Raw genomic sequence first — 26,368 nt, 5'->3', positions numbered from 1 at the left:
GGGCTCAAGCATAACAACGATTGTGAGGATGGCGGAGGATTGGGCAGTGTTTTGTTCTGTTGTGCATAGGGTTACTATAAGTTAGATCCGACTCAGCGGCACCTAAGAACATCTCTGTTCGGGTTAGTTTAGGTAGGTGATATGTTTCTAGGAATTTGTCCATTTCATTCTTGTTGTTGTTAGGTGCCGTGGAGTCTATTCCAGCTCATAGCTACCCTACGTACAACAGAATGAAACACTGCCTGTACCTGCGCCATCATCCCAAGCATCCTCCTTTTTTGCTGACCCTTACAAAGCATGATGTCCTTCTCCAGGGAACTGGTTCCTCCTGATAAGATGTCCAAAGTGTGTGAGATGAAGTCTCACCATCCTGCCTCTAAGGAGCATCCTGGCTGTACTTCCAAAAACAAACTTGTTTGTTCTTTGCCAACACCATAATTCAAAGGCATCAATTCTTTTCGGTCAATTCTTTTTTTGTCTTTTCCTATTCATTTTCCAGCTTTTGCATGCATATGAGGCGATTGAAAACACCATGGCTTGAGTCAAGCGCACCTTAGTCCTTAAAGTGACATCTTTGCTTTTTAACACTTTAAAGATAGGTCTTCTGTAGCAGAACTGCCCAGTGCGATGTGTCTTTTGATTTCTTGACTGCTGCTTCCATAGGCGTTGATAGTGGATCCAAGTAAAATGAAATCCTCGACAACTTCAGTTTTTTCTCCGTTTATTATGTTGTTGCTTATTGGTCCAGTCATGAGGCTTTTTGGTTTTTTAATGTTGAAGTGTAATCCATACTGAAGGCTGTAATCTTTGGTCTTCATCAGTAAGTGCTTTAAGTCCTCATTGCTTTCGGCAAGGAACGTTATGTTATTTGCATATTGCAGGTTGTTATTGAGTCTTTTTCCAGTCCTGATGTCTTATTCTTTTTATAGTTGCGCTACTCAGATTATTTGCTCAGCATATAGACTGAGAAGTATGGTTAAAGGATACAACCCTGACACACAACTTTCCTAATATTAAACCGCACAGTATCCGCTTGTTCTGGTTTAATGACTGCCTCTTGATCTATGTACAGGTTCTCATGAGCACAATTAAGTGTTCTGGAATTCCCATTCTTCTCAATATTATCCATAATTTATTATGATTCACACAGTTGAATGCCTTTGCAATAAAGCACAGGTAAACATCTTTCTGGCCTTCCCTGCTTTCCACCAAGATCTGACATCAGCAGTGGTAAGCCTTGTTCCACATCCTGCTCTGAATCTGGTTTGAATTTCTGTCAGTTCCCTGTTGATGTGCCGCTACAGCTGTTTTTGAATTGTCTTTAGCAAAACTTTACTTGCGTGTGATATTAATGATATTGTTTGATAATTTCTGCATTCTGTTGGATCACCTTTCTTTGAATGGGCACAAATATGGATCTCATCCAGTCAGTTCGCCAGGTGTCTTCCAAATTTCTTGGCACAGATGAGTGAGCGCTTCTAGCGTTGCATCCATTTGTTGAAACATCAATTGATATGCCATAATTCCTGCATCCTTGTTTTTTACCAGTGGGGGAGAAAAAAAAAAATTTTTTTTTTTTCACTGCAGCTTGGACTTCCTCCTTCAGTACCATTGGTTCTTGATCATATGCTACTTTCTGAAATGGTTGAACACCGACTAATTCTTTTTGATACAGTGACTGTATTCCTTCAGCCTTCTTTCGATGCTTCCTGCGTCATTCAGTATTTTACCTATAGAATACTTCAGTATTGCAGTTCAAGGACTGAATTTTTTCTTCACTTCTTTCAGTTTGAGAAATGCTGAACGTGTTCTTCCCTTTTTGTTCTGACTCCATGTCTTTGCACATTTCATTATAATAGTTTGTCTTCTCAAGCTGCCCTTTGAAATCTGCTGTTCAGCCTTTACTTCATTACTTCCATTTGCTTTAGCTACTCTATATTCAAGAGCAAGTTTCAGAGTCTCTTCTGATATCCATTTTGGTCTTTTCTTTCTTTCCTGTCTTTTTAATGATCTTTTGCTTTCTTCATGTCTAATGTCCTTGATGTCATCCCACAACTCATCTGGTGTCAGTCAATGGTATTCAGTTATTCTTGAGATTGTTTCTAAATCCTGGTGGAGTATTCTCAAGGTAGTATTTTGATTCTCGTGGACTTTTTAAAATTTTCTTCAGCTTCAGCTTGAACTTGCATGCGAGCAATTGATGATCTGTTTCGCAGTCAGCCCCTGGCCTTGTTCTGACTGGTGATATTGAGCTTTCCATTGTCTCCTTCCTCAGATGTAGTGATTTGATTCCTGTATATTTCATCTGGTGAGGTCCACGTGTGTGGTCGTCATTTATGTTGGTGAAAGAAGGTATTTGCAATGAATAAGTTGTTCGTCTTGGAAAATTGTATCATGCGACCTCTAGCATCATTTCTATCACCAAGGCCATATTTTCCAACTATTGATTCTTCTTCGTTTCTGACTTTTCCATTCCAAAAAACCAAGCCCGTTGCCACTGAGTCGATTCTGACTTATAGTGACCTAATCACCAGTAATTATCAATGCATCTTGATTGCATATTTGATCAATTTCAGAGTGCAGAAGTTGATAAAAATCTTCAATTTTTTCATCTTTGGCATTAGTGTCACCATTTCATCTAGGTTCTCAAATTTGTAGGAGTATGATTTTTTCATAGTATTGTGTTATGATCCTCTTTATCTCAGTTGGGTCTGTTGTAATGATCATATTTTTATGCAAATAACGTGTGTACTTTACTTTTTTTACCAACAATACCCTCCTTCCTCTCCAAGATGTTTTCATAAGCATGCTATGCTAATTTTTTTAGGGCAACCTGTAACAACAACAACAAAAAAAGTAGCATAGCGCACTTATGAAATAACTTTGGGGGGGCATGTTTGCCAAAAATCTGTATAACACGTTATTTGCATAAAAGTACAGTTTTGTCTCTTCTTGTTTTTTTCTTTTGTCAGTCTAATCAGTGGTTTGTCTCTTACTGATCCTTTCAAGGAACCAACTTCTGGTTTTGTTGATTCTTCCTATTGTTTTTCTGTTTTCTATTTCATTTATTTTGGCCCTGATGTTTATTATTTCCTTTCTTCTGGTAGCTTTGGGCTTCTTTTGCTCTTTTCTATCTCTTCAACTTGTCACTTTAAGTTATTGGTTTTGGATCTTCTTTTTTTAATGTAGGCAGTTATTGCTATGAATTTCCCTCTGAATACTGCTTTTGCTGTGTCCCAAAGTTTTTGATACATTGTGTTTTCATTTTTGTTTGATTCTAAGTATTTTTTTTTAATAATTTTTATTGAGCTTTAAGTGAAGTTTACAAATCAAGTCAGTCTGTCACATATAAGCTTACATACACCTTACTCCATACTCCCACTTACTCTCCCCGCAATGAGTTAGCCCTCCAGTCTCTCCTTTCGTGACAATTTTGCCAGTTTCTAACCCTCTCTACCCTCCTATCTCCCCTCCAGACAGGAGATGCCAACACAGTCTCAGGTGTCTACCTGATACAAGTAGCTCACTCTTCATCACTATCTCTCTCCAACCCATTGTCCAGTCCCTTCCATGTCTGATGAGTTGTCTTCGGGAATGGTTCCTGTCCTGGGCCAACAGAAGGTTTCGGGACCATGACCGCCGGGATTCCTCTAGTCTCAGTCAGACCATTAAGTCTGGTCTTTTTATGAGAATTTGGGGTCTGCATCCCACTGATCTCCTGCTCCCTCAGGGGTTCTCTGTTGTGTTCCCTGTCAGGGCAGTCATCGATTGTGGCCGGGCACCATCTAGTTCTTCTGGTCTCAGGATGATGTAAGTCTCTGTTTCATGTGGCCTTTTCTGTCTCTTGGGCTCATAGTTGTCTTGTGACCTTGGTGTTCTTCATTCTCCTTTGATCCAGGTGGGTTGAGACCAATCGATGCATCTTAGATGGCCGCTTGTTAGCATTTAAGACCCCAGACGCCACATTTCAAAGTGGGATGTGAAATGTTTTCATAATAGAATTATTTTGCCAATTGACTTAGAAGTCCCCTTAAGCCATAGTCCCCAAACCCCCGCCCTTGCTCTGCTGACCTTTGAAGCATTCAGTTTATCCCGGAAACTTCTTTGCTTTTGGTCCAGTCCATTTGAGCTGACCTTCCATGTATTGAGTATTGTCCTTCCCTTCACCTAAAGTAGTTCTTATCTACTAACTAATCAGTAAATAACCCTCTCCCACCCTCCTTCCCTCCCCCTCCTTAACCACAAAAGTATGTGTTCTTCTCGGTTTATACTATTTCTCAAGATTGATCCTAAGTATTTTTTTAATTTCATTTTTTATTTCTTCTGTGTCTCAATAGTTTTTTAGTACTGTGTTATTTCATTTCCATGTAATTATTATTTTTTCCTTATTCTTCCTGTTGTTGATTTCTACCTTCGTACCATTATGGTCAGAGAAGGTGCTGTGTATGATTTCAGTCTTTGTAAATTTGTTGAGACTTGTTTTGTGGCCTAGCATATGGGCTTTCTGGAAAATGATCTACATGCATTGTAGAAAAATGTGTATTGTTCTGATCATGGGTAGAGTCGCTCTGTATATGTCCCTTAGGTCAAATTGGCTTATGATTTTAAGTCCTCAGTGTCCTTGCTGATCTTCTTTTTAGATATTCTGTCTAGAATTCAAAGTCGTGTGTTGAAGTCCTCAAGTATTATTGTACAATTATCTTTTTCTCCTTTCATGTTAGTATTTGTTTCTTGAGTTTTGGAGCATTGCTCTTAGGTGCAAATATATTTATAGTTGTTTTGTGTTCTTGATGAATTGAACCTTTTAAGTAATGTTCTACTTTATCTCTTGTAATAGACTTTGATTTTAAATCAATTTTACCTGATATCAATATGGCCACTCCTGCTCTTTTTTGGTCACTGATTACATGGAATACGTTTTTCCATCCTTTTATTTTTTGGTCTGTTTGTGTCCTTAATGTCTAAGTTGTGTTTCTTGTAGGCAGGAAAAGGATGGATCATGTTTTTTTCCATTCTGTCACTCTCTGTCTTTTCCATGGGAAGTTTAGCCCATTTACATTTCAGGTTATTACTGACAATGAAGTATCTATTTCATTTTGCTTAGTGTTTTTTTAGTGTCTTAATTTCATCTTTAACTTTTTATTGCCATTTTTCTGTGTTTATCTGCTTTTCTGTGATGAGCCTTTTTGATTTCACCTTTTCTTCCATGTGTTTTTTCTAGATGTTTTATTAGTAGTTACCAGAAATACTACATTACACAACTTACAATTTCAACAACATTTATCATACAAACAAGTAACATAGAACATTAACATACTAAAACTATTTCTCCCTTCTCCTTTTGTGTTGGCAAGTCTTCGTTGAAATCTTCGTACATCCTGTATTTTACAGAGAGCCCTGGTGACACAGTGGTTAAGAGCTCGGTTGCTAACTAAAAGGTCAGCAGGTCAAATCTACCAGCTGTTCCTTGGACGCCCTGTGTGGCAATTCTCCTTTGTCCTATAGGGTCCGTAAGAGTCAGAACTGACTCAACGACAGCAGGTTTGGTTTGACTATGTTTTCTGGAGGTTCCCGCCACCCCCCCCCCCCCCCACCGTGTATATATTTGAGTATTTGTTTGATTTTTTTTCCATTTGAAAAACTCCCTTAAGTAATACTTGCAGAACTGGTTTGGTAGTGGCAAATTCCCAGAGCTTCTGTTTATTTGGGAATGTCTTAATTCCCCCCCCCCTTTTTTTTTTAATTTTATTGTGTTTTAGGTGAAACTTTATACAGCAAATTAGGTTCCTGTTGTTCCATGACATTGTTATGGTTTTCACTATGTATCAGCATTCTCATTGTTTTCATTCTGTTTGTTCTTTTTCCATTGATATAGCTTCCTTTCCCCTCCTTGCCTTCTAATCTTTGCTTTTGGTTAATTTTTGACCGATTGGTTTTCGTATAGCTGATTGTTTAAGGGAGCACATTACACATGGAAGATACTGTTTATTTTGTAAGCCGATCTATTATTTGGCTGAAAGGTGACTTCTAGGAGTGGCTTTAATACCATGTTCAAAGGGTATCTTAAGGTGATAGCCTCGGGGCTTCTTCTAGTCTCTATCAGTCCAACAGGACTCGTCTTTCTTCGGAATTTGAATTTTGTTCTCTATTTTTCTCTCATTCTATCTGGGACCTTCTGTTGTGTCCATGGTCAGAACAATCAGTAGTGGTAACTGGGCACCATCTAGTTCTTCTGGTCTCTCTTCAAAAGAGGCCGTGGTTCATGTGGGTTATTAGTCCTATGGACTAGTTTCTTCTTTGAGCCTTTGGCTTCTATCATTCTCTTTGGCTCCAGATGACTAGAGACCAGTAATTATATCTGAGATGGCTGCTTGCAAGCTTTTAAGACCCCAGACACTACTCACCAAACTCGGTTGTGGAACATTATCTTTATGAACTCTGTTACGCCAATTGACTAAGCTGTCCCATGAGAGTGTAGTCCTAAGCTTTTTAACCCAATAAACCCATCCTGTGAGTTGTATAGATATGTCTAGGAAGTTTTTATAACTGTGCCTCCTATATGCTTCGTCACATATATAGATATATGTGCAGCATACGCAAACATGTATGTATATATGCCTACACATAAACATCTGTACATGCATGTGGATGTACTTGCATATGCCTTCCCATACACATATATCCACAAATGTCTACTTGTGTAACCACAGACATATTTTTTGGTTATTATTAAGCGTTGCGAAGTTGTATATGTTATAGCGTTTACCAAAGTTGTCCCTTTTTCTTGTGTATTTCTTAGTGTCTTTATTTACCTTGGTCACATTATGCAGACTTCACCCATATTTGGTATTGCCTTTCCCACCTACAAAAATACAGGTGTCTCCTGTCTAGAAAGTGATTCCCCTCCCTCCTCTCTTCCATCCCTGGTAACTCTTGTTTTCTGTATGTTTATCTATTCTTGACTTTTTATAGTATTGGGACCATACAGTATTTGTCCTCTTGTAATTGACGTATTTCACTCAGCATGATGTCCTCCAGATTCATCCATGTTATGATATGCTTTGCAGTTCCCTTTATTTTTGAATGACAGCTTTGCTGGGTAAAGAATTCTTGATTGGCAGTTGTTTTCCTTTAATATTTATGTATGCCATTCCATTATTTTTTGTCCTCCAGGGTTTCTGCAGAGAAATCTGCTCTAATTCTTATGGTAGACCCTTGATATGTTCTTTTCTCTTGCTGCTTTCAGCATTCTTTTATTGTCTTTGGTTTTCAAGAACTTCATTACTGTGCATCATGGAGTGGACCTCTTTGTACTTCTGTTTGAAGTTCATGTAACTTCCTCTGTTTGCAGGCTTGGTTCCTTATTCAGGTCTGGGAAATTCTGTGTGATTATCTCTTGGAAAAATTTTTCTATGCCTTTATTATTATCATGGTGCTATCGAAATCCAAAAATTTTAATGTTAGATTTCTTAACTGAATCCCACATTTCCATTTGGATTTGTTCACAGTTCTTTGTTCTTTTCTCTTGTTTCTCTTGAGACTTAATAAGTTCAGTCACTCTGTCTTCTAGTTCACTTATTCTCTCTTCTTAAACCTTTTGTCAGATATTTCTCTTGCATTTTCTAATTCATTTATTTTATTCTTCAGTTTCAGTCTTTCTCTGTTTTTTTTTTTTTAATGTTTTCGATCTCCTCATTGAGTTTCCTGTTTTCTATTCTGTTTCCTTGTCTCCATTAATTTGTTTCCTGTGTATTCTTTTCTCTCTTTAAAAATATTTAGCATTGTTGTCTGAAAGTGTTATCATTTGTCCATTATCTTGGTCTCCATTGGAGAAATTTCTGCTTCTTCGTGTTCTTTTAATTGAGCCCATCTCCTTTTGTGATCCTGTATGTTCTATTATTTTTTGTTGTTCGTGTTGCATTTTCATATCTTTTATAATCTGGGATTCAGTTGTCTGTTTCTCAAGGAATTATTTTTCTTAGATCTACCGCCACTATCTTCTATGTTCCACTAGAGGGCACCCTGGCCTTTTGGTTCTTTCATCTCTGAGTCGACAGTTCTGAGGATTATCTCTGTTACTATCGGGTTCTAGTTTATCTCCATAGGTTTTACGTGTTTTGTAACGTTTTAAGTCCAAGGGTGTTTACTTTGGCTGGTTTTCCTGAAGGTGGCTACTTTACTGATGTGTGAGGGCCCCTCCATCTTCTGTGGATTTTGCTGTAGCCTTTTCAGATGCCTGCACATCTGGGCTGGATTCCTTCGCTTTGCTTTGTAGACTTGCCTTCACGAATTGCACATATGAGGGACTCTTCTGCTGGCCGCGGGTGGAAGTGGTAGTACACGCTGTCCTAATGCAAGGGTGGGAGTGCTTTTTTTCCTTCCCTCACTGGCAACCCTGAGCAGGCTTTCCCACGGTACCTAGTTGTGTGTAGGAAACCAATCGTTTCCCCTTGTTGCCTGTTTGTTTTATTTTTCTCGCCTTGCCTGATGGATGGGTCCTGCAGCTCTTCCATGGCTCTGGGTCCTAGTGCTGGCCAGCCTCAGATGTCAGCCAGATTCATTAGCGCTCACCTGCAGTGTCTTGATTTACCTGTACTCCTTCTGAAGTGTGTGGCTTGTGAATTCCCATAGCTAATCTCTGTCACCTTAATTGGCCTGTACTTTCCTCATTTTAGCTCCAGTCCTGTGTTCTTTGTTCAGGTTCTTCCTATTCGAAAATGGTTGCAGTGAGTGAAGTCCTCTGGCTGCCAGTGGTCAGAAACTCCCAGCTTCTCTGCAGACCCTAATCTCCTCTCCCCTGTTTCAGAACTCAGTTTGGCTCTGTAACACTTCAGTTGCCATCTGGAGCTCTGAGATTACTCAGTCTGTGCCTGTTTTCATTTGTTGTTCAGTGGGTTAGTTGTAGGAGAATAAATCGGAGTGAGTGTTTACTCCACCATCTTGTCCCGCCTCCATCCGTAGCACAGTGAATCTAAAAGGTAAAAGTTAACCAAAAACAAATTTTAAAAGAGTTTTTAATCATCTTCATCAGCATTGAAATAAGAAAAGGGACTTAATAGCATAAAATTCAAAGCGGCAGCCCAGGACATGTATCAGTAAATGTCTAATACAGCTCTCAGCGACTCACATGTATTTATTTACTCTTTATAGAGAAAAGAATCTGGTGTGATTTCGTATGTGTTCTAATCCCGTAGCCCTCTTCTTCTACCTCCTCAAAGTGTATTAATTAGTCCACAAAATCTTGAGAATTTTTATTAACAATCAAATCTGTGAAAAAGCAAGCAGGAGAAGAATCTACATCCTATGATTTGGAGTATAATGGAACAAGTTAATTGGGCAGAGAACATGGGTGTGATGGGGTAGTGATGTAGAAAATCAGGGATTGCCTCTTAGAAGCAGAAATTGCTTGGTTGTGAATTAGAATTGCAGTAACGATAGTGTCTTAGTCAGGGCTCACTAAAGGAGGAAAACCAGCATGGCATATACGAGGGTAGGTCAAAAAGTATTGCTACTGGGGTTCCAGTTCCTACATGCCTGGGTTTATTCCAAACAAAATGTGCTTAAACATGCTGCGGAGATCAGTAGATGGGTGCAGACAAGTTCTATCAGTAATACACTTGTTTTAGCCTCCGTAGGGTGCCTTCCAAAAAAAAAAAGGGGGTACTTCTTGTGCCGTGGAAAAAAATGATTTTGAGGTGAAGGCTAATATAAAATTTTTAACAGAATTCAAGTGGACATCTTCCCAAATCACTGAAGCTTTGCAGCAATTTTATGGGAATGCTGCCCCTCATAAAGCAACAGTTTTTAGATGGATCAAACATTTTAAGGAAGGTCAGGAAGACCTCAAAGATGAGCCAAGAGAGAAGACTGGTTAGAAAGTTATGGCGACTGAAATCGCATTAGGTTTTCTTGAAGGACACAGGACAGTTACGGGGGGTTTATTATGAAGAAGTTTTACGAAAATTGAAAACTGTATTAGTGAGAAGAAGGCCAGGAAAGTTGCACCGAGGAATTTTTTCCATCACAACAATGCACCTGCTCATTCTTTGAGGGTAGTAAGGGCTGTCCTACAAGAATTTTGTTGGGAAACCTTACCCCATCCACCCTACAGCCCTGATCTTGCCCCTTCAGATTTCTTTTTGTTCCAAAAACTCAAAGAACATTTAAAAGGAACACAATTTGAGTCCCTTGAGGATGCCAAAACTGTCATTTTGACATGGTATAAATCGAAGAGCACAGAATTCTTTGGTCAAGGGTTAGAGAGATGGAAATACCACCTTCAGAAGGATATAGACCTAGATGAAGGATATGTAGAGAAACAGTAGCTTCACATGTTGATATTTTTGTTTAATAAAGGTTTTTGTGATTTAGTAGTAGTACTTTTTTACTTACTGTCATGTGTCTGCGTGTGTGTGTGTGTATGTATGTGTATAAAATGTGTATGGGGGTTTGTAAAGTGGCTGAAGTGTGAGGATTGAAGGGCTACAACTCTATCCTGGCAATTCAGGTTAGAAGTAGAATTCGCTTGACCTAGAATTCTTCCAGTCATACAGATCAAGTAAATATTTAGTAAATTTCCCATCTGTTGCACTTGTAGGGACACCGTGAGTAAGTAGCCAACACCCTAAGTCCATATGAGTCAGACTATTCTGATGACTGCTTTGACTCTACTATCCCATATGGTAACCATGCCCACCTTGTCTTTGCCAACGAAATGCTGCCACTTGGCCCCTACCACCATGAGGTCCAATCGGCCCTATTGTAGTTAGGTGTCTTAATTTAGTTAGGGCAGTTTCCACTGTCAAATCTGACTTAATTAAAATAGCAACCACAGCAGTCTTCAAGGATGCTGGGGCTCCCATTGCAGATTTGTTCTTCTCCATTGTGGTAAAAGATGTGTCCTCTGGTTACTCCATGTGTGGATCTGTGGGTCTAACCTGATATATCCACTCTACCATGCCAACTACCCTAACGCTTTGGCTATCTTCTTCTACAGTATACCAAGGCAGGTCTGGTACTTCAACCTGATTTAGTGTAGGCCGTCATTTAATTCACGCTTCAGTGACCCAACCAGATGAACTTTTATATCCTTTCGTAACTTCCCTAGCTGAAACATTGAATGAAAAATCTGTGCTTAGTGGGCCCATATCAATAAACTTAGCCTTTATGTTCCTTGCACCATTACCCACACCCTTCATAGCCATTCCAACACATATTCCCCAGGTTTATGTTTGTACATATTAGAAAACTCAAGCAGTTCTTTTGGAGTGTAGCATACCTCCTACTGGGTCACCCTTTGTACTTTACCTTTGGGGCTCACTGTGACTTAAGTGTAATTATAGGTCTAGAAGCAAAAAGGGGTGTTGGGGGTGGATCTTAGGACACTCAGCCCTGTCTTGTAAGGTATCTGCCTCAGGCAGTGCCCCAGGCACCGCCCCAGGCACCGCCCCAGGCGATATCTCAGACAAGGACTCTTCAGGCATAACAGGGTTAGTATCATGAGATGGGGGTAAGAAGAGTGATTCAGTGGAATTGAGGGGCTCAGTGTCCCCAACTTCTTGATTATCGGCCCGTATGCCCCATCCCAAGTTTTAGGTTCCCATTTCTTCCCAATCAGTGCCCTCCCTTAACTTCAGACACTACTTGAGATTGAGAAATAATTGGTGTTGTAATTCAGCCACTGTTAGAATAAGACTCTGGATTTGGTTTTTGACAGTATTAGCTCTGTTACTACAAGAAGTGAGGCATTCTTTCAGAGCACGAGTGGCAACTTTGAGGTCATTTATGCAGCATTTAAGCTGTGCTTCTGAAGCCCTAAGCTCATATCTTTCTTTCACCACTTTGTCTAATGAAATTAGGACCAACCACCAACTTCCCTATATTTCTCATGCTGACAGAATTGTAGAAAAGTGTCAGGCATGTGATCAACTAGAGCCTTGCTCTTCACCAGTACTTGATCTGTTGGTGATATTTTGCATATTAATATTGCCACCTCATTCCATGGATTAGGAGCACCCTCTTTCTACTGGAGGCAGAGTCATCAGTGCCTTTAAGATTAGTCAGTCATGAGAGCCAGTTTAGAAAACTCATCCTTACGATTTTGTTTCTCTAGAGCCACTTTCGGTACCAAATGTCTTAGGCTGGGTTCTCTAGAGAAGCAAAACCAGCAAAGTGTATATATATGTAGAGAGAAAGAGATGAAGAGAGAGAGGTTTATCACAAGGAAATGGCTCATGCAGTTGTAGAGGCTGGCAGGTCCCAAGTCTGTGGGTTAGGCGTTAGAATAGAGGCTTCTCCTGACTCACATAGCTGCAGGGTCTGATGAACCCAAGATCATCCAGTAAGACAGCAGGCCACTGGGTCACAGGCTGTGGAGGTTGACAAATCCCAAGATTGGCAGGCAGTGTGGCAGGCTGCTGGCTTAAGTCCCAAGAACCAGAGATCAGATGATGATGAGCCAGATGCAGGATCCAGAGCAAGTAAGTGAGCTTTCTCAAAATGTCTATATATTGAGTGCTGACCACATCCCTGGGGAAACTCCCCTTAAAACTGATTGGCTGATGACAGCAGATTGCATCATAGAGGATAACTACATCATTACATAACTGCCAAGTTATGTCATTACATAACCGCCAAACTTGCCATACGTACCTGCGAAATCACTGAGAATCAAGACCTAGCCAAGTGAACACATAACCTTAACCATCACATCTCCCTTCTTGATGTTTTACCTAAACCTCTGTGCTGCCTTTTCAGCATTTGCTTTAGTGATTACAATGTGCATCTTTGACTCACTAGTGCCTACCTTCAAATGATATTTTAATACTTTACATGCTAAGAACCATATGACAGAATAACTCTGTTTACCCTGCGCCCACCATTTGTGTTTTTGTTTTCATATATTTCACTTCTATGTATGCTATGAGCTCCACATGTTGTTATTTTTGCATGAAATAGTCAATAGTTTTTGAAGAACTATGCTCCTTCCGGAAGGCTGATGGTGTGGTGGTTTGGATCAGTTTAATTTGCAGTTGAGCTGCATCTGGGTTTTATTGCAGTTTTATTTATATTCAGTTCGTCTCTGCCTTAATAGTCCCTGCACTGAGACTTTGAATCAAGCATTGGCAAGACTTTGAGTATCTTGCTATATTTTATAGCCTTGCTGCTACACTTTTGTCCCCTCCAAAATTTTCTTTGCTCTTGTTTTGTTCCTGGCTCTCTGCATGAAATAAAGTTGGCAAAGCATGCCCTTAGGTGGTAGAATGTGACTAGTATATGGCTCTGAATTTGGGGGGGTCATTGTTTCCTTGCCCTAGGTATTCCTGGGATGGAGAGCCACTGTTTCTGACCTGCCCTACACCAGAAGTCAGCGAGCTCCCAGCCTGTAGTCACTGCGGAGGCCGAAGGATATTTGAATTTCAGCTTATGCCAGCACTGGTCAGCATGCTCAGAAGTGCTAGCTTAGGTAATAAGCCCTTTGTCAATTTGAATTTGTTGATGCTCACCTTATTTTGGAATTATTTTAAAATATAAGACTATGTTTTTATATTATTTTTTCCTTATAAAATATTACAAGCATATTATAGAAAATTTTGGAAATTGAAATTATTTTAAGAAAACCTATAGTCCACCCAATCTAACACAAACACTGCTATCGCTTTGGTTGATTTAAGGACAAGCTGTTTTCCATCCATAAACATTTTTTTCATGGCACTATTATATTATTTTATTATATAATCAAAACTTAGTAGTCTTTTAAAAGGAACTTTTAAAAGATTGTAATTCTTGTACTTATCATCATTATATTGTCTTTACTGAAAAAGATTTTTTTCCTTTGTTTTAAATTGTGCTTTGAGTGAAAGTTTACAAATCAAGTCAGTCTCTCATATAAAAATTTATATATACCTTGCTGTGTACTTCTAGTTGCTCTTCCCCTTGTGAGACAGCACACACTTCTCCACCGTGTATTCCCCATGTCCATTCAGCCAGCTCCTGTCCCCCTCTGCCTTCTCATCTCGCCTCCAGACAGGAGCTGCCCACATAGTGTCATGTGTCTACTTGAGCCGAGAAGCCCACTCCTCACCAGTGCCATTTTCCATCTTGTAATCCATCCCGTCCTTGTCTGAAGAGTTGGCTTTGGGAATGGGTCCAGACTTGGGCTAACAGAAAGTCTGGGAACGATGACCTCTGGAGTCCTTCCAGTCTCAGTCAGACCATTAAGTCTGGTCTTTTTATGAGGTTTTGAGGTCAGCCTCCCACTACCCTCCTGCTCCATCAGGGATCCTCTGTTGTGTTCCCTGTCAGGTCAGTCATTGGTTGTAGCCAGGCACCATCTACTTCTGGTCTCAGGCTGATGTAGACTCTGATTTATGTGGCCCTTTCTGTCTCTTGGGCTCATAATTACCTTGTGTCTTCGATGTTCTTCATTCTCCTTTGTACCAAGTGGGTTGAGACCCATTGATGCATCTTAGATGGCTGCTCACTAGCGTTTAAGACCCCAGATGCCACTCACCAAAGTGGGATGCAGATTGTTTTCTTAATACATTTTATTATGCCAGTTGACATAGATGTCCCATGAAACCGTGGTCCCCAGACCCCCACCCCTGTCACTCTGGCCTTCGAAGTGTTCAGTTTATTCAGGAAAGTGCTTTGCTTTTGGTTTTGTCCAGTTGTGCTGACCTCTCCTGTACTGTGTGTTGTCTTTCCCTTTGCCTAAAATAGTTCTTATCTACTATCTAATTAGTGAATACCCCTCTTCCTCCCTCCCTCCCTCCCCACCCTTGTAACCATCAAAGAATATCCTTTTAACCATCAAAGAATATTTTTTTCACTGTTTAAACTGTTTCTCAAGTTCTTGTAATAGTGGTCTTATACACTATTTGTCCTTTTGCAACTGACTAATTTCACTCAGCATAATGCCTGCCATATTCCTCCATGTTATGAAATGTTTCACGGATTCATCATTGTTCTTTATTGATGCATAGTGTTCCATTATGTGAATATACCATAATTTGTTTATCCATTCATCTGTTGATGGGCACCTTGATTGCTTCCATCTTTTTGCTATATTGTAAACAGTGCTGCAGTGAACATGGGTATGCACATATCTGTTCATGTAAAAGCTCTTATTTCTCTAGGATGTATTCCAAGGAATGGGATTGCTGGATTGTATGGTAGTTCTGGAAACCCTGGTAGCGTAGTGGTTAAGTGCTACCGTTGCTAACCAAAAGGTCGGCAGTTCAGATCTGCCAGGCACTCCTTGGAAACTCTACCGGGCAGTTCTACTCCGTCCTGTAGGGTCACTATGAGTCAGGATCAACTCGACGGCAGTGGTTTTGGTTTGGTTTTTATGGTAGTTCTATTTGTAGCTTTTTAAGGACATGCCAAATTGATTTCCAAAGTGGTTGTACCATTTTACATTCCCACCAGCAGTGTATAAGTGTTCCAGCCTTTCCACAGCCTCTCCAACGTTCATTATTTTGTGTGTTTTGGATTAATGCCAGCCTTGTTGGAGAGAGATGGAATCTCATTGTAGTTTCGATTTGCATTTCTGTAATGGCTAACGATCGTGAGCATTTCCTCATGTATCTTTTAGCTGCCTGAATGTCTTCTTTGGTGAAGTGCCTGTTCATATCATTTGCCCATTTTTTAATTGGGTTGTCTTTTTGTTGTTGAGTTTTTGCAGTATCATGTAGATTTTTAAAATTTTTAAAAGAAAATTAGGTGTTTTTATAATAAGCAATGCCTATTTGTGATGCAAGATTCAAACAGTAAATGTGTGTAGCAAGAAGTAAACCAGTAAAAAATTCGTAGTTGTTCAGTCGATTCTGACTTATGGCAACCCATGTATGTCAGAGTAGAAAAGTGCTCCACAGCATTTTTAATGGCTGATTCTCAGAAGTAGATTGCTAGGGCTTTCTCCTGAGGCACCTCTGGGTGAACTCAAACCACCAACCTTGACATTAGCATCCAAGAGTGTTAACTGCACCTCCAGGGACTCCAGTAAGAAGTAAAGGCCTCACTAATATCATTTACTAGAGGGAACTATGCCATTTTTTTTTATAGTGTATATATTTTTGTGTACTTCCCCAAACATATTTTATGCATACATACATGCATCTATATATATTTAAAATATTTGCTTTAAACAAAAATATGCGTGCTATTTTACCCTTTTTTTCCCTTACATAATTGGAGAAATTTTCCCACGTTCATATGTAATGATCTTTTGCAAACAGCGTATTGAGGTGTAATTGACATACAGCAGACTGCACATGTTTAAAGTATACAATCTGGTAAGTATTGCCATAGGTACACAATTGTGAAACCATCACCACAGTGAAGGCAGTGAGCATGCCCGTCATCCCAGAAGAGTCCTCAAACCCCTCTTTAAGTGTCCTATGACCCCCTCTACCCCGTAACCATTGATGTACTTTCTGTCAGAGATCAGTTTGCATTTTCTAGAATTTTTATAAATGAAATCATACGGTATATACTTTTTTGTCTGCCTTTTTTTACTTAGCATTATTATTTTGAGATACATCCATGTTGTGTGTATCAATTGCTGCTCTTTATTACTGCATAATGTTTCATTGTACGTGTATACCAGGATTTGTTTACCTAGTCACCTTTTGGGAATCCTGGTGGTGCAGTGGTTAAGAGCACAGCTCCTAACCAAAAGGTTGACAGTTTGAATCCATCAGACACTCCTTGGAAACCCTATGGAGTAGTTCTGCTCTGTCCTGTAGGGTGGCTGTGAGTCAGAATGGACCCAATGGCAATGGGTTTTAGTTACCTTTTGATGGACATCTCTGTTATTTCCAGTTGGGGCTGTTACAAATAAAGCTGCTATGAACATTCATGTATAAGTATTTGGACATAACTTTTCATTTCTCTTGGGTAAATAGCTGGGAGTAGAATGATTGGATAATGACGTATTATTTTTTGATATGCTGTTGAATTCTGTTGGCTAGAGTTTTGATGAGAATTTTTTCCTCTGTATTCATGATGGATATTGGTCTGACTTTTTGTGTGTGAGTGTTATCTTTGCCTGGCTTTGGTATTGGGTTATGCTGGCTTCATAGAATGAATTTGGGAGTATTTCTTCCATTTTAATGCTCTGGAATAGTTTGAGTAATATCGATGTGAGCTCTTTTCTGGAAGTTGGGCAGAGTTCTCCAGTGAAGCCGTCTGGGCCAGGGCTTTTTTTGTTGGAAGGTTTTTTTTTTTTTAATTACCTTTTCAGTCTGTTTTTTTTTGTGTGTGGAGGGGACTGGTTAGTTTTTCTACATCAGTTTGTGTTAGTTTAGGTATACAGTGTGTTTCTAGAAATTTTTCCATTTCCTCTGGGTTGTCAGATTTGTTAGAGTTTGTAGTAATCTGTTATGATCCTTTTTATTTCAGTTCATTCTGTTGTGATGTCACCCATCTCATTTCTTATTTAGGTTATTTACTTCCTCTTCTGCTTTTCTTTTTTCAATTTGGCCAGTGGTGTGTCGATTTTGTTGATTGAGTGGATCATATGATAGGTCTGTGTTTAACTTTTGTTTTGTGACTTTTATATCACAGCAACTCAAGGTATCCTCCTATTCGGTTACCTCTTTCTTCTCAAGTTGACATTAACATCTTTCTCTCTTGCTCTACATTCACTGAGATTTTCTCAAACCTTTCCTTTCTGCCTGTGATTGGATTTCCGTCTGTCTCTTCTGTCCTTGTGGTTTCTGATTTTTTTTTTCCCCAACATTTTATTATGTTTTTGGTGAAGGTTTACACAGCGGTTTGGTTCCCATTCAACAATTTCTGCACAAGTTGTCCAATGACATTGGTTACATTCTTCAGAATGCGTGAACGTTCTTATTTCCATTCAGGTTGTTCCACTTCCATTCACCTAGTTTCCCTGCCCCCTTACAGTCTCATCTTTGTTTTAAAGTCTGTGTTGACCTATTTGGTCTCATGTAGGTGATTCTTTAAAGGAACACAGTGCTTACAGGTGACATTCATTATTTTTTGAGCCAGTTTGTCACTACAAGGTGACCTCAGGAGTTAGTTTTGGTTCAATGTTTGAAGATTATCTCAGGGTGGTAGTCTCTGGCAGTCTTCCAGTCTCAACCAGTTCAGTGGGTCTGGCTTTCTTTGTTTGTTTTTTGTGCTTGGGAATTTGAGGTTCTCTTCCACACTTTTTCTCTCATTTTATTGGGGTCCATCTATTTAGCTCTGATTAGAATGGTCAATAATGGTAGCCAGGCACCATCTATTCTCCTGATCTCAGGGTAGATAAGGCCATGGTTCGTGTAGACTGTTTGTCCTGTAGAATAGTTTCTTCTTTGAGTCTTTGGTTTCCTTCTTTCTCTTTTGGTCCAGACAAGTAGAGACCAATAATTGTATTTTTAAGTCTCCAAACACCGCTTACCAAATTAGGATGTAGAACATAACTTAATGAACTATATTATGCCATTTGACCAAGACAGCCAAGGAGAGTGTGGTCCTAATCCTTCAAACTCAGAAGCCCAATCCCGGGAGGTGTTTGGTTATGTTGGAAAAGTATCCGTAACTGTACCCTCATGTACTCTATTATATATATGAATGTATGTGCATACAGTCACATAGATGTATATACATATACTTATGCATATACCTCTATATACACACATATACACTGGTAGAGTAGAGGTTAAAGTGTTCGACTGCTAACCAATAGGTTGACGGTTTGAACCCATCAGCTGCTCCTTGGAACCCTATGGGGCCGTTCTACTCTGTCCTATAGGGTCACTATGAGTCGAAAGTGACTTGATGACAATGGATTTTTTTTGTGCCTACATACATACATTTATACCTGCACATATAATTTTTGGTTGTTTTTGCTGTTGTTTCAAAATTATATTTGCCGTAGCAATTACCAACAGGTTCTTTTTTCTTGTGTACTTTTTAGTGACATTGTTTACCTTCATCAAGCTGCATACACGTCACCTTCATTTGGTGTTACCTTTCCCATCACCAAAAGTGTTTACTACCTAGAGAGTGCGTCCCCCTCCCCCTCATCCCTGGTAACCATTAACGAACATCAGTTTCTATATATTTACTTGTTTGTATCATTTCATAAAAATGAGAACGTACGATACTTGTTTCTTTTTCTTTGATTGACTTATTTTCCTCAGCATGTCCTTCAGATTGATCCAGGTTCCAAGGTGTTTTGGGAACTCATTTTCCTTATTGCTAAGTAGCATTCCATTGCATGTATGTACCACGTTGTACTTATCCATTCATCCATTAACGGGCACTTAGGTTATTTCCATCTTTTTGCTGTTGAGAATAGTGCTGCGATGAACATAGGTGGGCATATAGCTATTCACGTCACTTCTGTTAGATCCCGAGGGTATATGTGGGTTCGGAGTTCTTTATTATGTAATGGGGCTCCTTGGCCTCCATATGTTTCCTCCAGGCAGGGCTCAGGCCTCACGTGCAGTACTCAGCTATTTGATATTTTATTCCATCTTATCCCTCCCACCACCTTCTGTCCTATCCTAGTGGTTACTGGTTCTGAGACTTCAGCCTCTCCATGCCTTCCACAAACTACCTGTTGCACATTTCTGGTTGGAAATTAGTCTCAAATTTGGCAGGTTATTTCTCTCAAACCAGCTGTCTTTGTTCCATTACCCCTACCTACATTTTCTTCCCCTCTTTGGTTCTCCAGACCAGTTCCCCATTCATCCTGCTTGTTCCTGCTTCCTGTGTTCTGATATCAGCAGGAGTTCTTGTTTTCTTGGTGTCGTTCTTTATAGCTCTATCCAATGATAAATTTCTATAAACTCTTAGGATTCATTGCATGTTTTTTGCCTGAGTCCTTTCTTTGAGGTAGTGGGTTCTGTTGTGTGACATATTTTAATATGGGTTTTCACTGTCAGATAGCCTAGACAGAATGAAGATGACTTACTGAGACTTTTATTATTAGAGTGTATTTCCCTGCTACTTTTGATTCAGTCTGCCTTTTGCCATCACTGTTCACTTATCATAGGAGAGATTATGATGGTATTTATGATGGAAAGCTAGTAAGCTCTGCTTTTGCTTTACCTAATTATTTTTTCAGCCTGTAAGGTGAAATCATTCTGTAGGAACATGTTTTCCTAATGTTACACCATCTTTCTCCCCCGCTGCTATTTCAATCATTCAACCTCTTTGTTTCATAATGATCACTTAAGATGGGCCCGTCTCTTTTCTAAACATTTTACATGCCTTAGCTTATTTAATCCCCCTCACAACAATCTTATGATCATGGTAAATATTATCATTATCACAGAAAGGTAAAGTAACTTGCTTAACGTGGTAGAGCTGGTATTGAATGTAGGCAATCTTGCTCCAGACTCTGTGTTTTATCCACTAATCAAACTTTAAAATGTTGAGTGTATCTCCTAACACTTCTATCTTTGCTAGAATTCTTAATGTGCTGTATTTTTCAGGTCTTTCTGTGGAATTTGGAACAATTCTAATTTACACATGTGAGAAAAGTTGCTGGCCTCAAAATCACCAGACTCCCATGGAAGAATTTTGTGTTATACAAGAAGACCCAGACGAATTATTATTTAAGTAGAGCATTTCCTTTTATTTATGTAAATTAAAATAAACATTAATGACCAAATTTGGTATTTTCACCTCATTTTAACTCACAAGTTATTAAGTCTTTAAGTGTTGCCCTTTTTGTCTTTTGGCACCTGTGCTAGCACTGGAGCTGGGACTTAGAACCTGCTGACTGTGGGCTGGTCTACTTTTCCAGGGTTAGCAGCCTGTCCCCACAGGGGCAGCTTGGAAAGTAGCCCCTCTCCAGCCCAGAGGGCAGCTGTTCTTCCATAGGCAGCCCAGTGGGCATTCTAGGAGCGAGGCAGAGCCGCTGTAGAGCAGCCTCTTATTACCTCTGCTGCCTCTGCATCAGGGATTCAAACCAGATCTTCCTGGTTCAGTCATAGCCAAGGAAGCAAAACCAGAACAGACCCAAATTTTTAAAATTTGAGTGAACCGGAATGGGAAAAAATAATAGGTCGAAGCTCTACTGGAAATAATCTCCCTCTTAGAAAACAAGACTGCCTGCATTCAAATACCAGCTGTACCACATTAAGCAAGTTATTTTACCTTTCTGTAATAATGATAATGTTTATCATAATCATAAGATTGTTGTGAGGGGGATTGAATAAGCTAAGGCGTGTAAAGTGTTTAGAAAAGAGACTGGCACATTGTAAGTGATCATTATGAAACAAAGAGGTTGAATGACTAAAATGATCTGGTTGCATAGTAACCAGATCTCTTGCCTCTCAGATTTTGCACCGAGTCCGAAAACAGCGGTGCCCTGCTCAAAGATGATGGCCAACTGCGCTGCCTTGAATGTGTCAGTCTCCGCAGTCCTGCCAGCAATCCCACCTCAGACCACATCAGGCTCCGGAAGGGGCTCGCTACACCCCTTCTCAGCTTCCCATTCCAGGGCTTCAACCCGTAATTTTTCCCCATTCCAGATCACTTAAATTTAAAAAATTCGAGTCTGTTGCAGTTTCACTTCATTGGCCATGACTGAACTGGGAAGAACCAGTTTGAAGCCCTGCTCTGCACTCTGTTGCTTTCTCTGGATGTTGACAGATCAAGCCACTCAGTCCGCTCCTGCTGTTGAGGCACAAGCCCTGTGACATTGCCTGTTTAGGCCTGGCCTGTGTTCACCTAGCCTGGCTGCCCGTGCCATCATCTGCTCCCACCTCTTTCCCTGTAACATCACTGAACCAGAAAACCCGCTGCTGTCAAGTCAATTCCGACTCATAGTGACCCTATAGGACAGAATAGACCTGCCCTGTACAGTTTCCAGGGAGTGCCTGGTGGATTCAAACTGCCAACCTTTTTGTTAGCAGCCATAGCTCTTAACCACTACGGCATCAGGGTTTCCAGCATCACAGAAGGGGCCCCTTTTTCTGTTCTGGACATTTTCCTCCATCCACTTGTCCACTCCTCCAGTCTTCCCTTTCTCCGTTTAGTTTTTATGGTTTCGACCCCTTTCTTTACACTGCCCCTTAACGGCACCCTGTAAACACTCCTACCAGCCATGTATGGACCAGACTTGCTTTTGTCTGTGTAGATGGGGAAGCTTTTCTGAATTACCATAAATAATTTGTATGGTTACTCTGGTAAATAACACCTTGGACCCGGATTATCATGGGTTGGGGGTTTCCTTCTGGGCAGTGTGTGACTGGTGAGAACCCCACCTGAGGGAAAGTGGCTGCACCTGTGTATGGAAACTGACAATTGAAGGTGCTGGTTAGTGAAGCTTCAGCTGTGTTGAGGTTTGCAGAGCCAAAGTTGAGCATAGCCCCACAGAGAGATTTTGATTCCTCCTTTCTCTGCCATGCCAGAGAAGTGGCTGCCACTTTCACTGTAGTGTAGCCCTTCTGCTGTGGGCAGAGATTGCCTCAGACCACCCGATCACCACTCCATCTGTGGCAGAAAACAAACCACTCTGGATTCAGACGGCCGGGGAGTGCCCTCTTTTGATGTGAGGATGGGGAAGACTTAACTGCATAAGTGGATTTTTAGTGGTCAGAAGTTCATGTAGGTACTTTCAGATACCTGAGCTAGGTGCTGTGTGTCTGACTTAGATGGAGAATGACTGCTAGTGCTTCTGAGCAAACACATTCATGGATCTAGTTGTACCAGGTCTTACCTAGGTAAATAGAATACAGCTTAGTGGAGGCATTCCCATGACCTAGTAGAAATATGTCCATGACACTGTAAGAAAGGGAAATGTAAGAAAATAAGTCCGTTTGAACCCATTTACAAATAAAACTACATTGTTATGTAAAAGACCTAGTTCTAGAAGGGCACCCACTGGCAAAAGCCCAAAACTCATCGCTGTTGAGTCGATTGCAACTCAGAGCGACCCTATAGGACAGAGTAGAACTGCTACATAGGGTTTCCCAGGAGCGGCTGGTGGATTTGAACTGTTAGCCTTTTGGTTAGCAGCTGAATGCTTAACCACTGCACCACCAGGGCTCCACAAAAGCCCAAAGTAGTAGGACTGGGTGTGTGGTGTAGGCGGGACTTTTACCTTTTAACTTCCTGTGTGCTTCTGTCATATTTGAATTTGTTAAGGTGGGCAAACATTTCATACTTTATATCTCCCTGACCAAAGAAAGGGAAAGATCAAACACAAAAGCAAAGGGCTTCAGGGTTAGGCACCAAGCCCAGGCTCAGGCCAAGGGAAAGGGAGTGAAGGCAGGAGAGAAGCCACTGGAGGTGGCTCTGTTCACTGTGTGTGGAGGAAGTAGGGAGGTCAGTTGGCAGGTTTAGCAGGGGGTGGGGTGGGGAGTGGGGTGCTCTGTGAGAGCCCCACCAGTGGTAGAAAAGGAATGTCCGCAGCCCCTCATGGTTGGGCTACCTAGCCTTTGCTCTGACCCTGCATCACATGCATGAGGGCAGCAGCCTGAGCGTCCTCAGAGAGCAGCCTGGTGGATGAGTGGTAAGCCAGGGAGTAGGTGAGAGACTGCAGGTGTCAAGAGGGCATTTTCCTTTCTATTTTTGATTGTTTCCTTTTTACTTCTAATAATTCTTTTTCTGATTTAAAAAATGACATTTTCTTTGAGGAGCGTGAGCATCTGGAAAATACAGAAGAGTTTAAAAGAAGAAATAAGAATTATCCACATTCTGCCACACAAATGGAAACCCTGGTGGTGGTGTGGTTAAGTGCTACGGCTGCTAACCATAGGTTGGCGGTTCAAATCCACCAGGCGCTCCTTGGAAATTACATGGGGCAGTTCTACTCTGTCCTATAGGGTTGCTATGAGTCAGGATCGATTCGACAGCAATGGGTTTGGTTTTGGTTTTTGGTTACCACACAAATACGTAAAACAATTGTTAGGTGCCATCAAGGCTGTTAGGACTCATAGCGACCCTACGTACAACAGAACGAAACACTGTCCAGTCCTGCGCCATCCTTACGATTGTTGTTATGCTTGAGCCCACTGTTGCAGCCCCTGTGTCAATTCATCTTGTTGAGGGTCTTCTCCTTCACTGACCCTCCACTTTACTAAGCATGACGTCCTTCTGCAGGGACTGATCCCTCCTATTAACATGCCCAAAGTATGTGAGACATAGTCTCGCCATCCTCAATTGTAAGAAGCATTCTGGCTGTACTTCTTCCAAGGCAGATTTCTGTGTTCTTTTGGCAACCCATGGTATATTCAACATTCTTTGCCAACACCATTACTCAAAGGTGGCGTCAATTCTTCTTCGGTCTTCCTTATTCGTTGTCCAGCTTTCACATGCATTTGAGGCGATTGAAAACACCATGGCTTGGGTTGGGTGCACCTTACTCCTTAAAATGACATCCTTGCTTTTTAACCCTTTAAAGCATTCTTTTGTAGCAGATTTGCCCAATGCAATGCATCGTTTCGACCTCTCCCTTCTCAACCTTGGGTTCCCTATTACCAGCTTTCCTGTCCCCTCTTGCTTTCTAGTCCTTTCCCCTGGGCTGGTGTACCCATTTAGTCTCATTTTACGGGCCTGTCTAATCCTTGGCTGAAGGGTTGAACCCCAGGAGTGACTTCGTTACTGAGCCAAAAGGGTGTCTGGGGGCCATACTCTCGGGGCTTCTCTAGTCTGTCAGGCCAGTAAGTCCAGTCTTTTTTTATGAGTTAGAATTTTGTTCTACATTTTTCTCTAGCTCTGTCCGGGACCCTGTATTGTGATCCCTGTCAGAGCAGTCAGTGGTGGTAGCCGGGCACCATCTAGTTGTACTGGACACAGTCTGGTGGAGGCTGGGGTAGTTGTGATCCATTAGTTCTTTGGATTAATCTTCTCCTTGTGTCTTTAGTTTTCTTCATTCTCCCTTGTTCCCAAAGGGGTGGGACCAGTGGAGAATCTCAGATGGTGACTCCTAGGCTTTTAAGACCCCAAACGCTACTCACCAAAGTAGAATGTAGAACATTTTCTTTATAAACTATGTTATGCCAATTGAGCTAGGTGTTCCCTGAGAACATGGTCCCCACAGCCCTCAGCCCAGTAATTTGATCCCTCAGGGAATTTGGATGTGTCTATGGAGCTTCCATAACTTTGCCTTGTACCAGTTGTGCTGGCTTCCCTAGTATTGCGTACTGTCTTACTCTTCATCAAAGTCACCATTTATCTGTTGTCTAGTGTTTTTCCATCCCCACCCCTCCCCTTTCTCGTAACCATCAAAGATTGTTTCTTTTTGTGTGTAAACCTTTCCATGAGTTTTTATAGTAGTGGTCTCATACAATATTTGTCCTTTTGTGATTGACTAATTTTACTGAGCATAATGCCCTCCAGATTCACGCATGCTGTGAGATGTTTCGCAGCTTCATCATTGTTCTTTATTGTTGCATAGTATCCCATAGTTTAAGTATGTAGAATGAAATCCTTGACAATTTCAATCTTTTCTCTGTTTATAATGATGTTTCTTATTGGTCCAGTTGTGAGGATTTTTGTTTTCCTTATGTTGAGGTGTGATCCATACTGAAGGCTGTAGTCCTTGATCCTTCAAGTCCTCTTCACTTTCGGCAAGCAAGGTTGTGTCATCTGCATAACACAATTAGCACGGTTATTTCCTCCCTGTCTTAGTATATTTTTTCTTTTTTTACAAAATTGTAATCATACTGTATTAGTGATTTTGTATCTTTTCCACTTAACTTTATATTATGAGCATTTATCCCACCAGTAAATACTTTTTCCCACAGTTTTTAATTGCTAGTAAAGAATTTTGTTAAAATGCGCATCAAAAATTTTATACACTTCTTGGCCATTTGTTTTTTTCCAGTCTTTGTTCTTGTGATTTACGTCCCTGTAGCGAAATCTCTTTTTAAAAATCAGTGATGATTGCCATAGGATACATTCCGAAAATTGGGATGAGGGTCAAAAGCAATGCAGACTTTGTGGATTTTTGAATCACATTGCCTGATTGCCCTCTGAAAAAGTTTACCAATTTAGGATCCTCATCCCCAGCCTCCACCAGACTGTGTCCAGTACAACTAGATGGTGCCCGGCTACCACCACTGACTGCTCTGACAGGGATCACAATACAGGGTCCCGGACAGAGCTAGAGAAAAATGTAGAACAAAATTCTAACTCATAAAAAAAGACTGGACTTACTGGCCTGACAGAGACTAGAGAAGCCCCGAGAGTATGGCCCCCAGACACCCTTTTGGCTCAGTAACGAAGTCACTCCTGGGGTTCAACCCTTCAGCCAAGGATTAGACAGGCCCATAAAATGAGACTAAATGGGTACACCAGCCCAGGGGAAAGGACTAGAAAGCAAGAGGGGACAGGAAAGCTGGTAATAGGGAACCCACAGAGTATAGGAGTGCTTATTTCCCTATCCCTTGACGGC

At 40.7% G+C, this 26,368-nt stretch overlaps 1 protein-coding gene across 1 annotated transcript in view; it reads left to right on the top strand.

The window, feature by feature from the left end:
• The window catches only part of PDCD2L (programmed cell death 2 like), a 33,931-nt gene extending 13,246 nt beyond the window's left edge, over positions 1-20,685 (top strand). The window contains exons 6-7 of the mRNA XM_010596094.3: positions 13,317-13,465; positions 20,454-20,685. Coding sequence (XP_010594396.1) covers positions 13,317-13,465; positions 20,454-20,584 — 280 coding nt within the window. The 3' untranslated portion in view covers positions 20,585-20,685. The remainder of the gene's footprint in view (positions 1-13,316; positions 13,466-20,453) is intronic.
• Positions 20,686-26,368: the final 5,683 nt, after the last annotated feature.

Source organism: Loxodonta africana, chromosome 21, assembly GCF_030014295.1.
Source record: "Loxodonta africana isolate mLoxAfr1 chromosome 21, mLoxAfr1.hap2, whole genome shotgun sequence".
Lineage (NCBI taxonomy): Eukaryota > Metazoa > Chordata > Mammalia > Proboscidea > Elephantidae > Loxodonta > Loxodonta africana.
The sequence above is the reverse complement of the archived record's forward strand: the minus strand, read 5'-3'. Positions and strand labels throughout refer to the sequence as shown.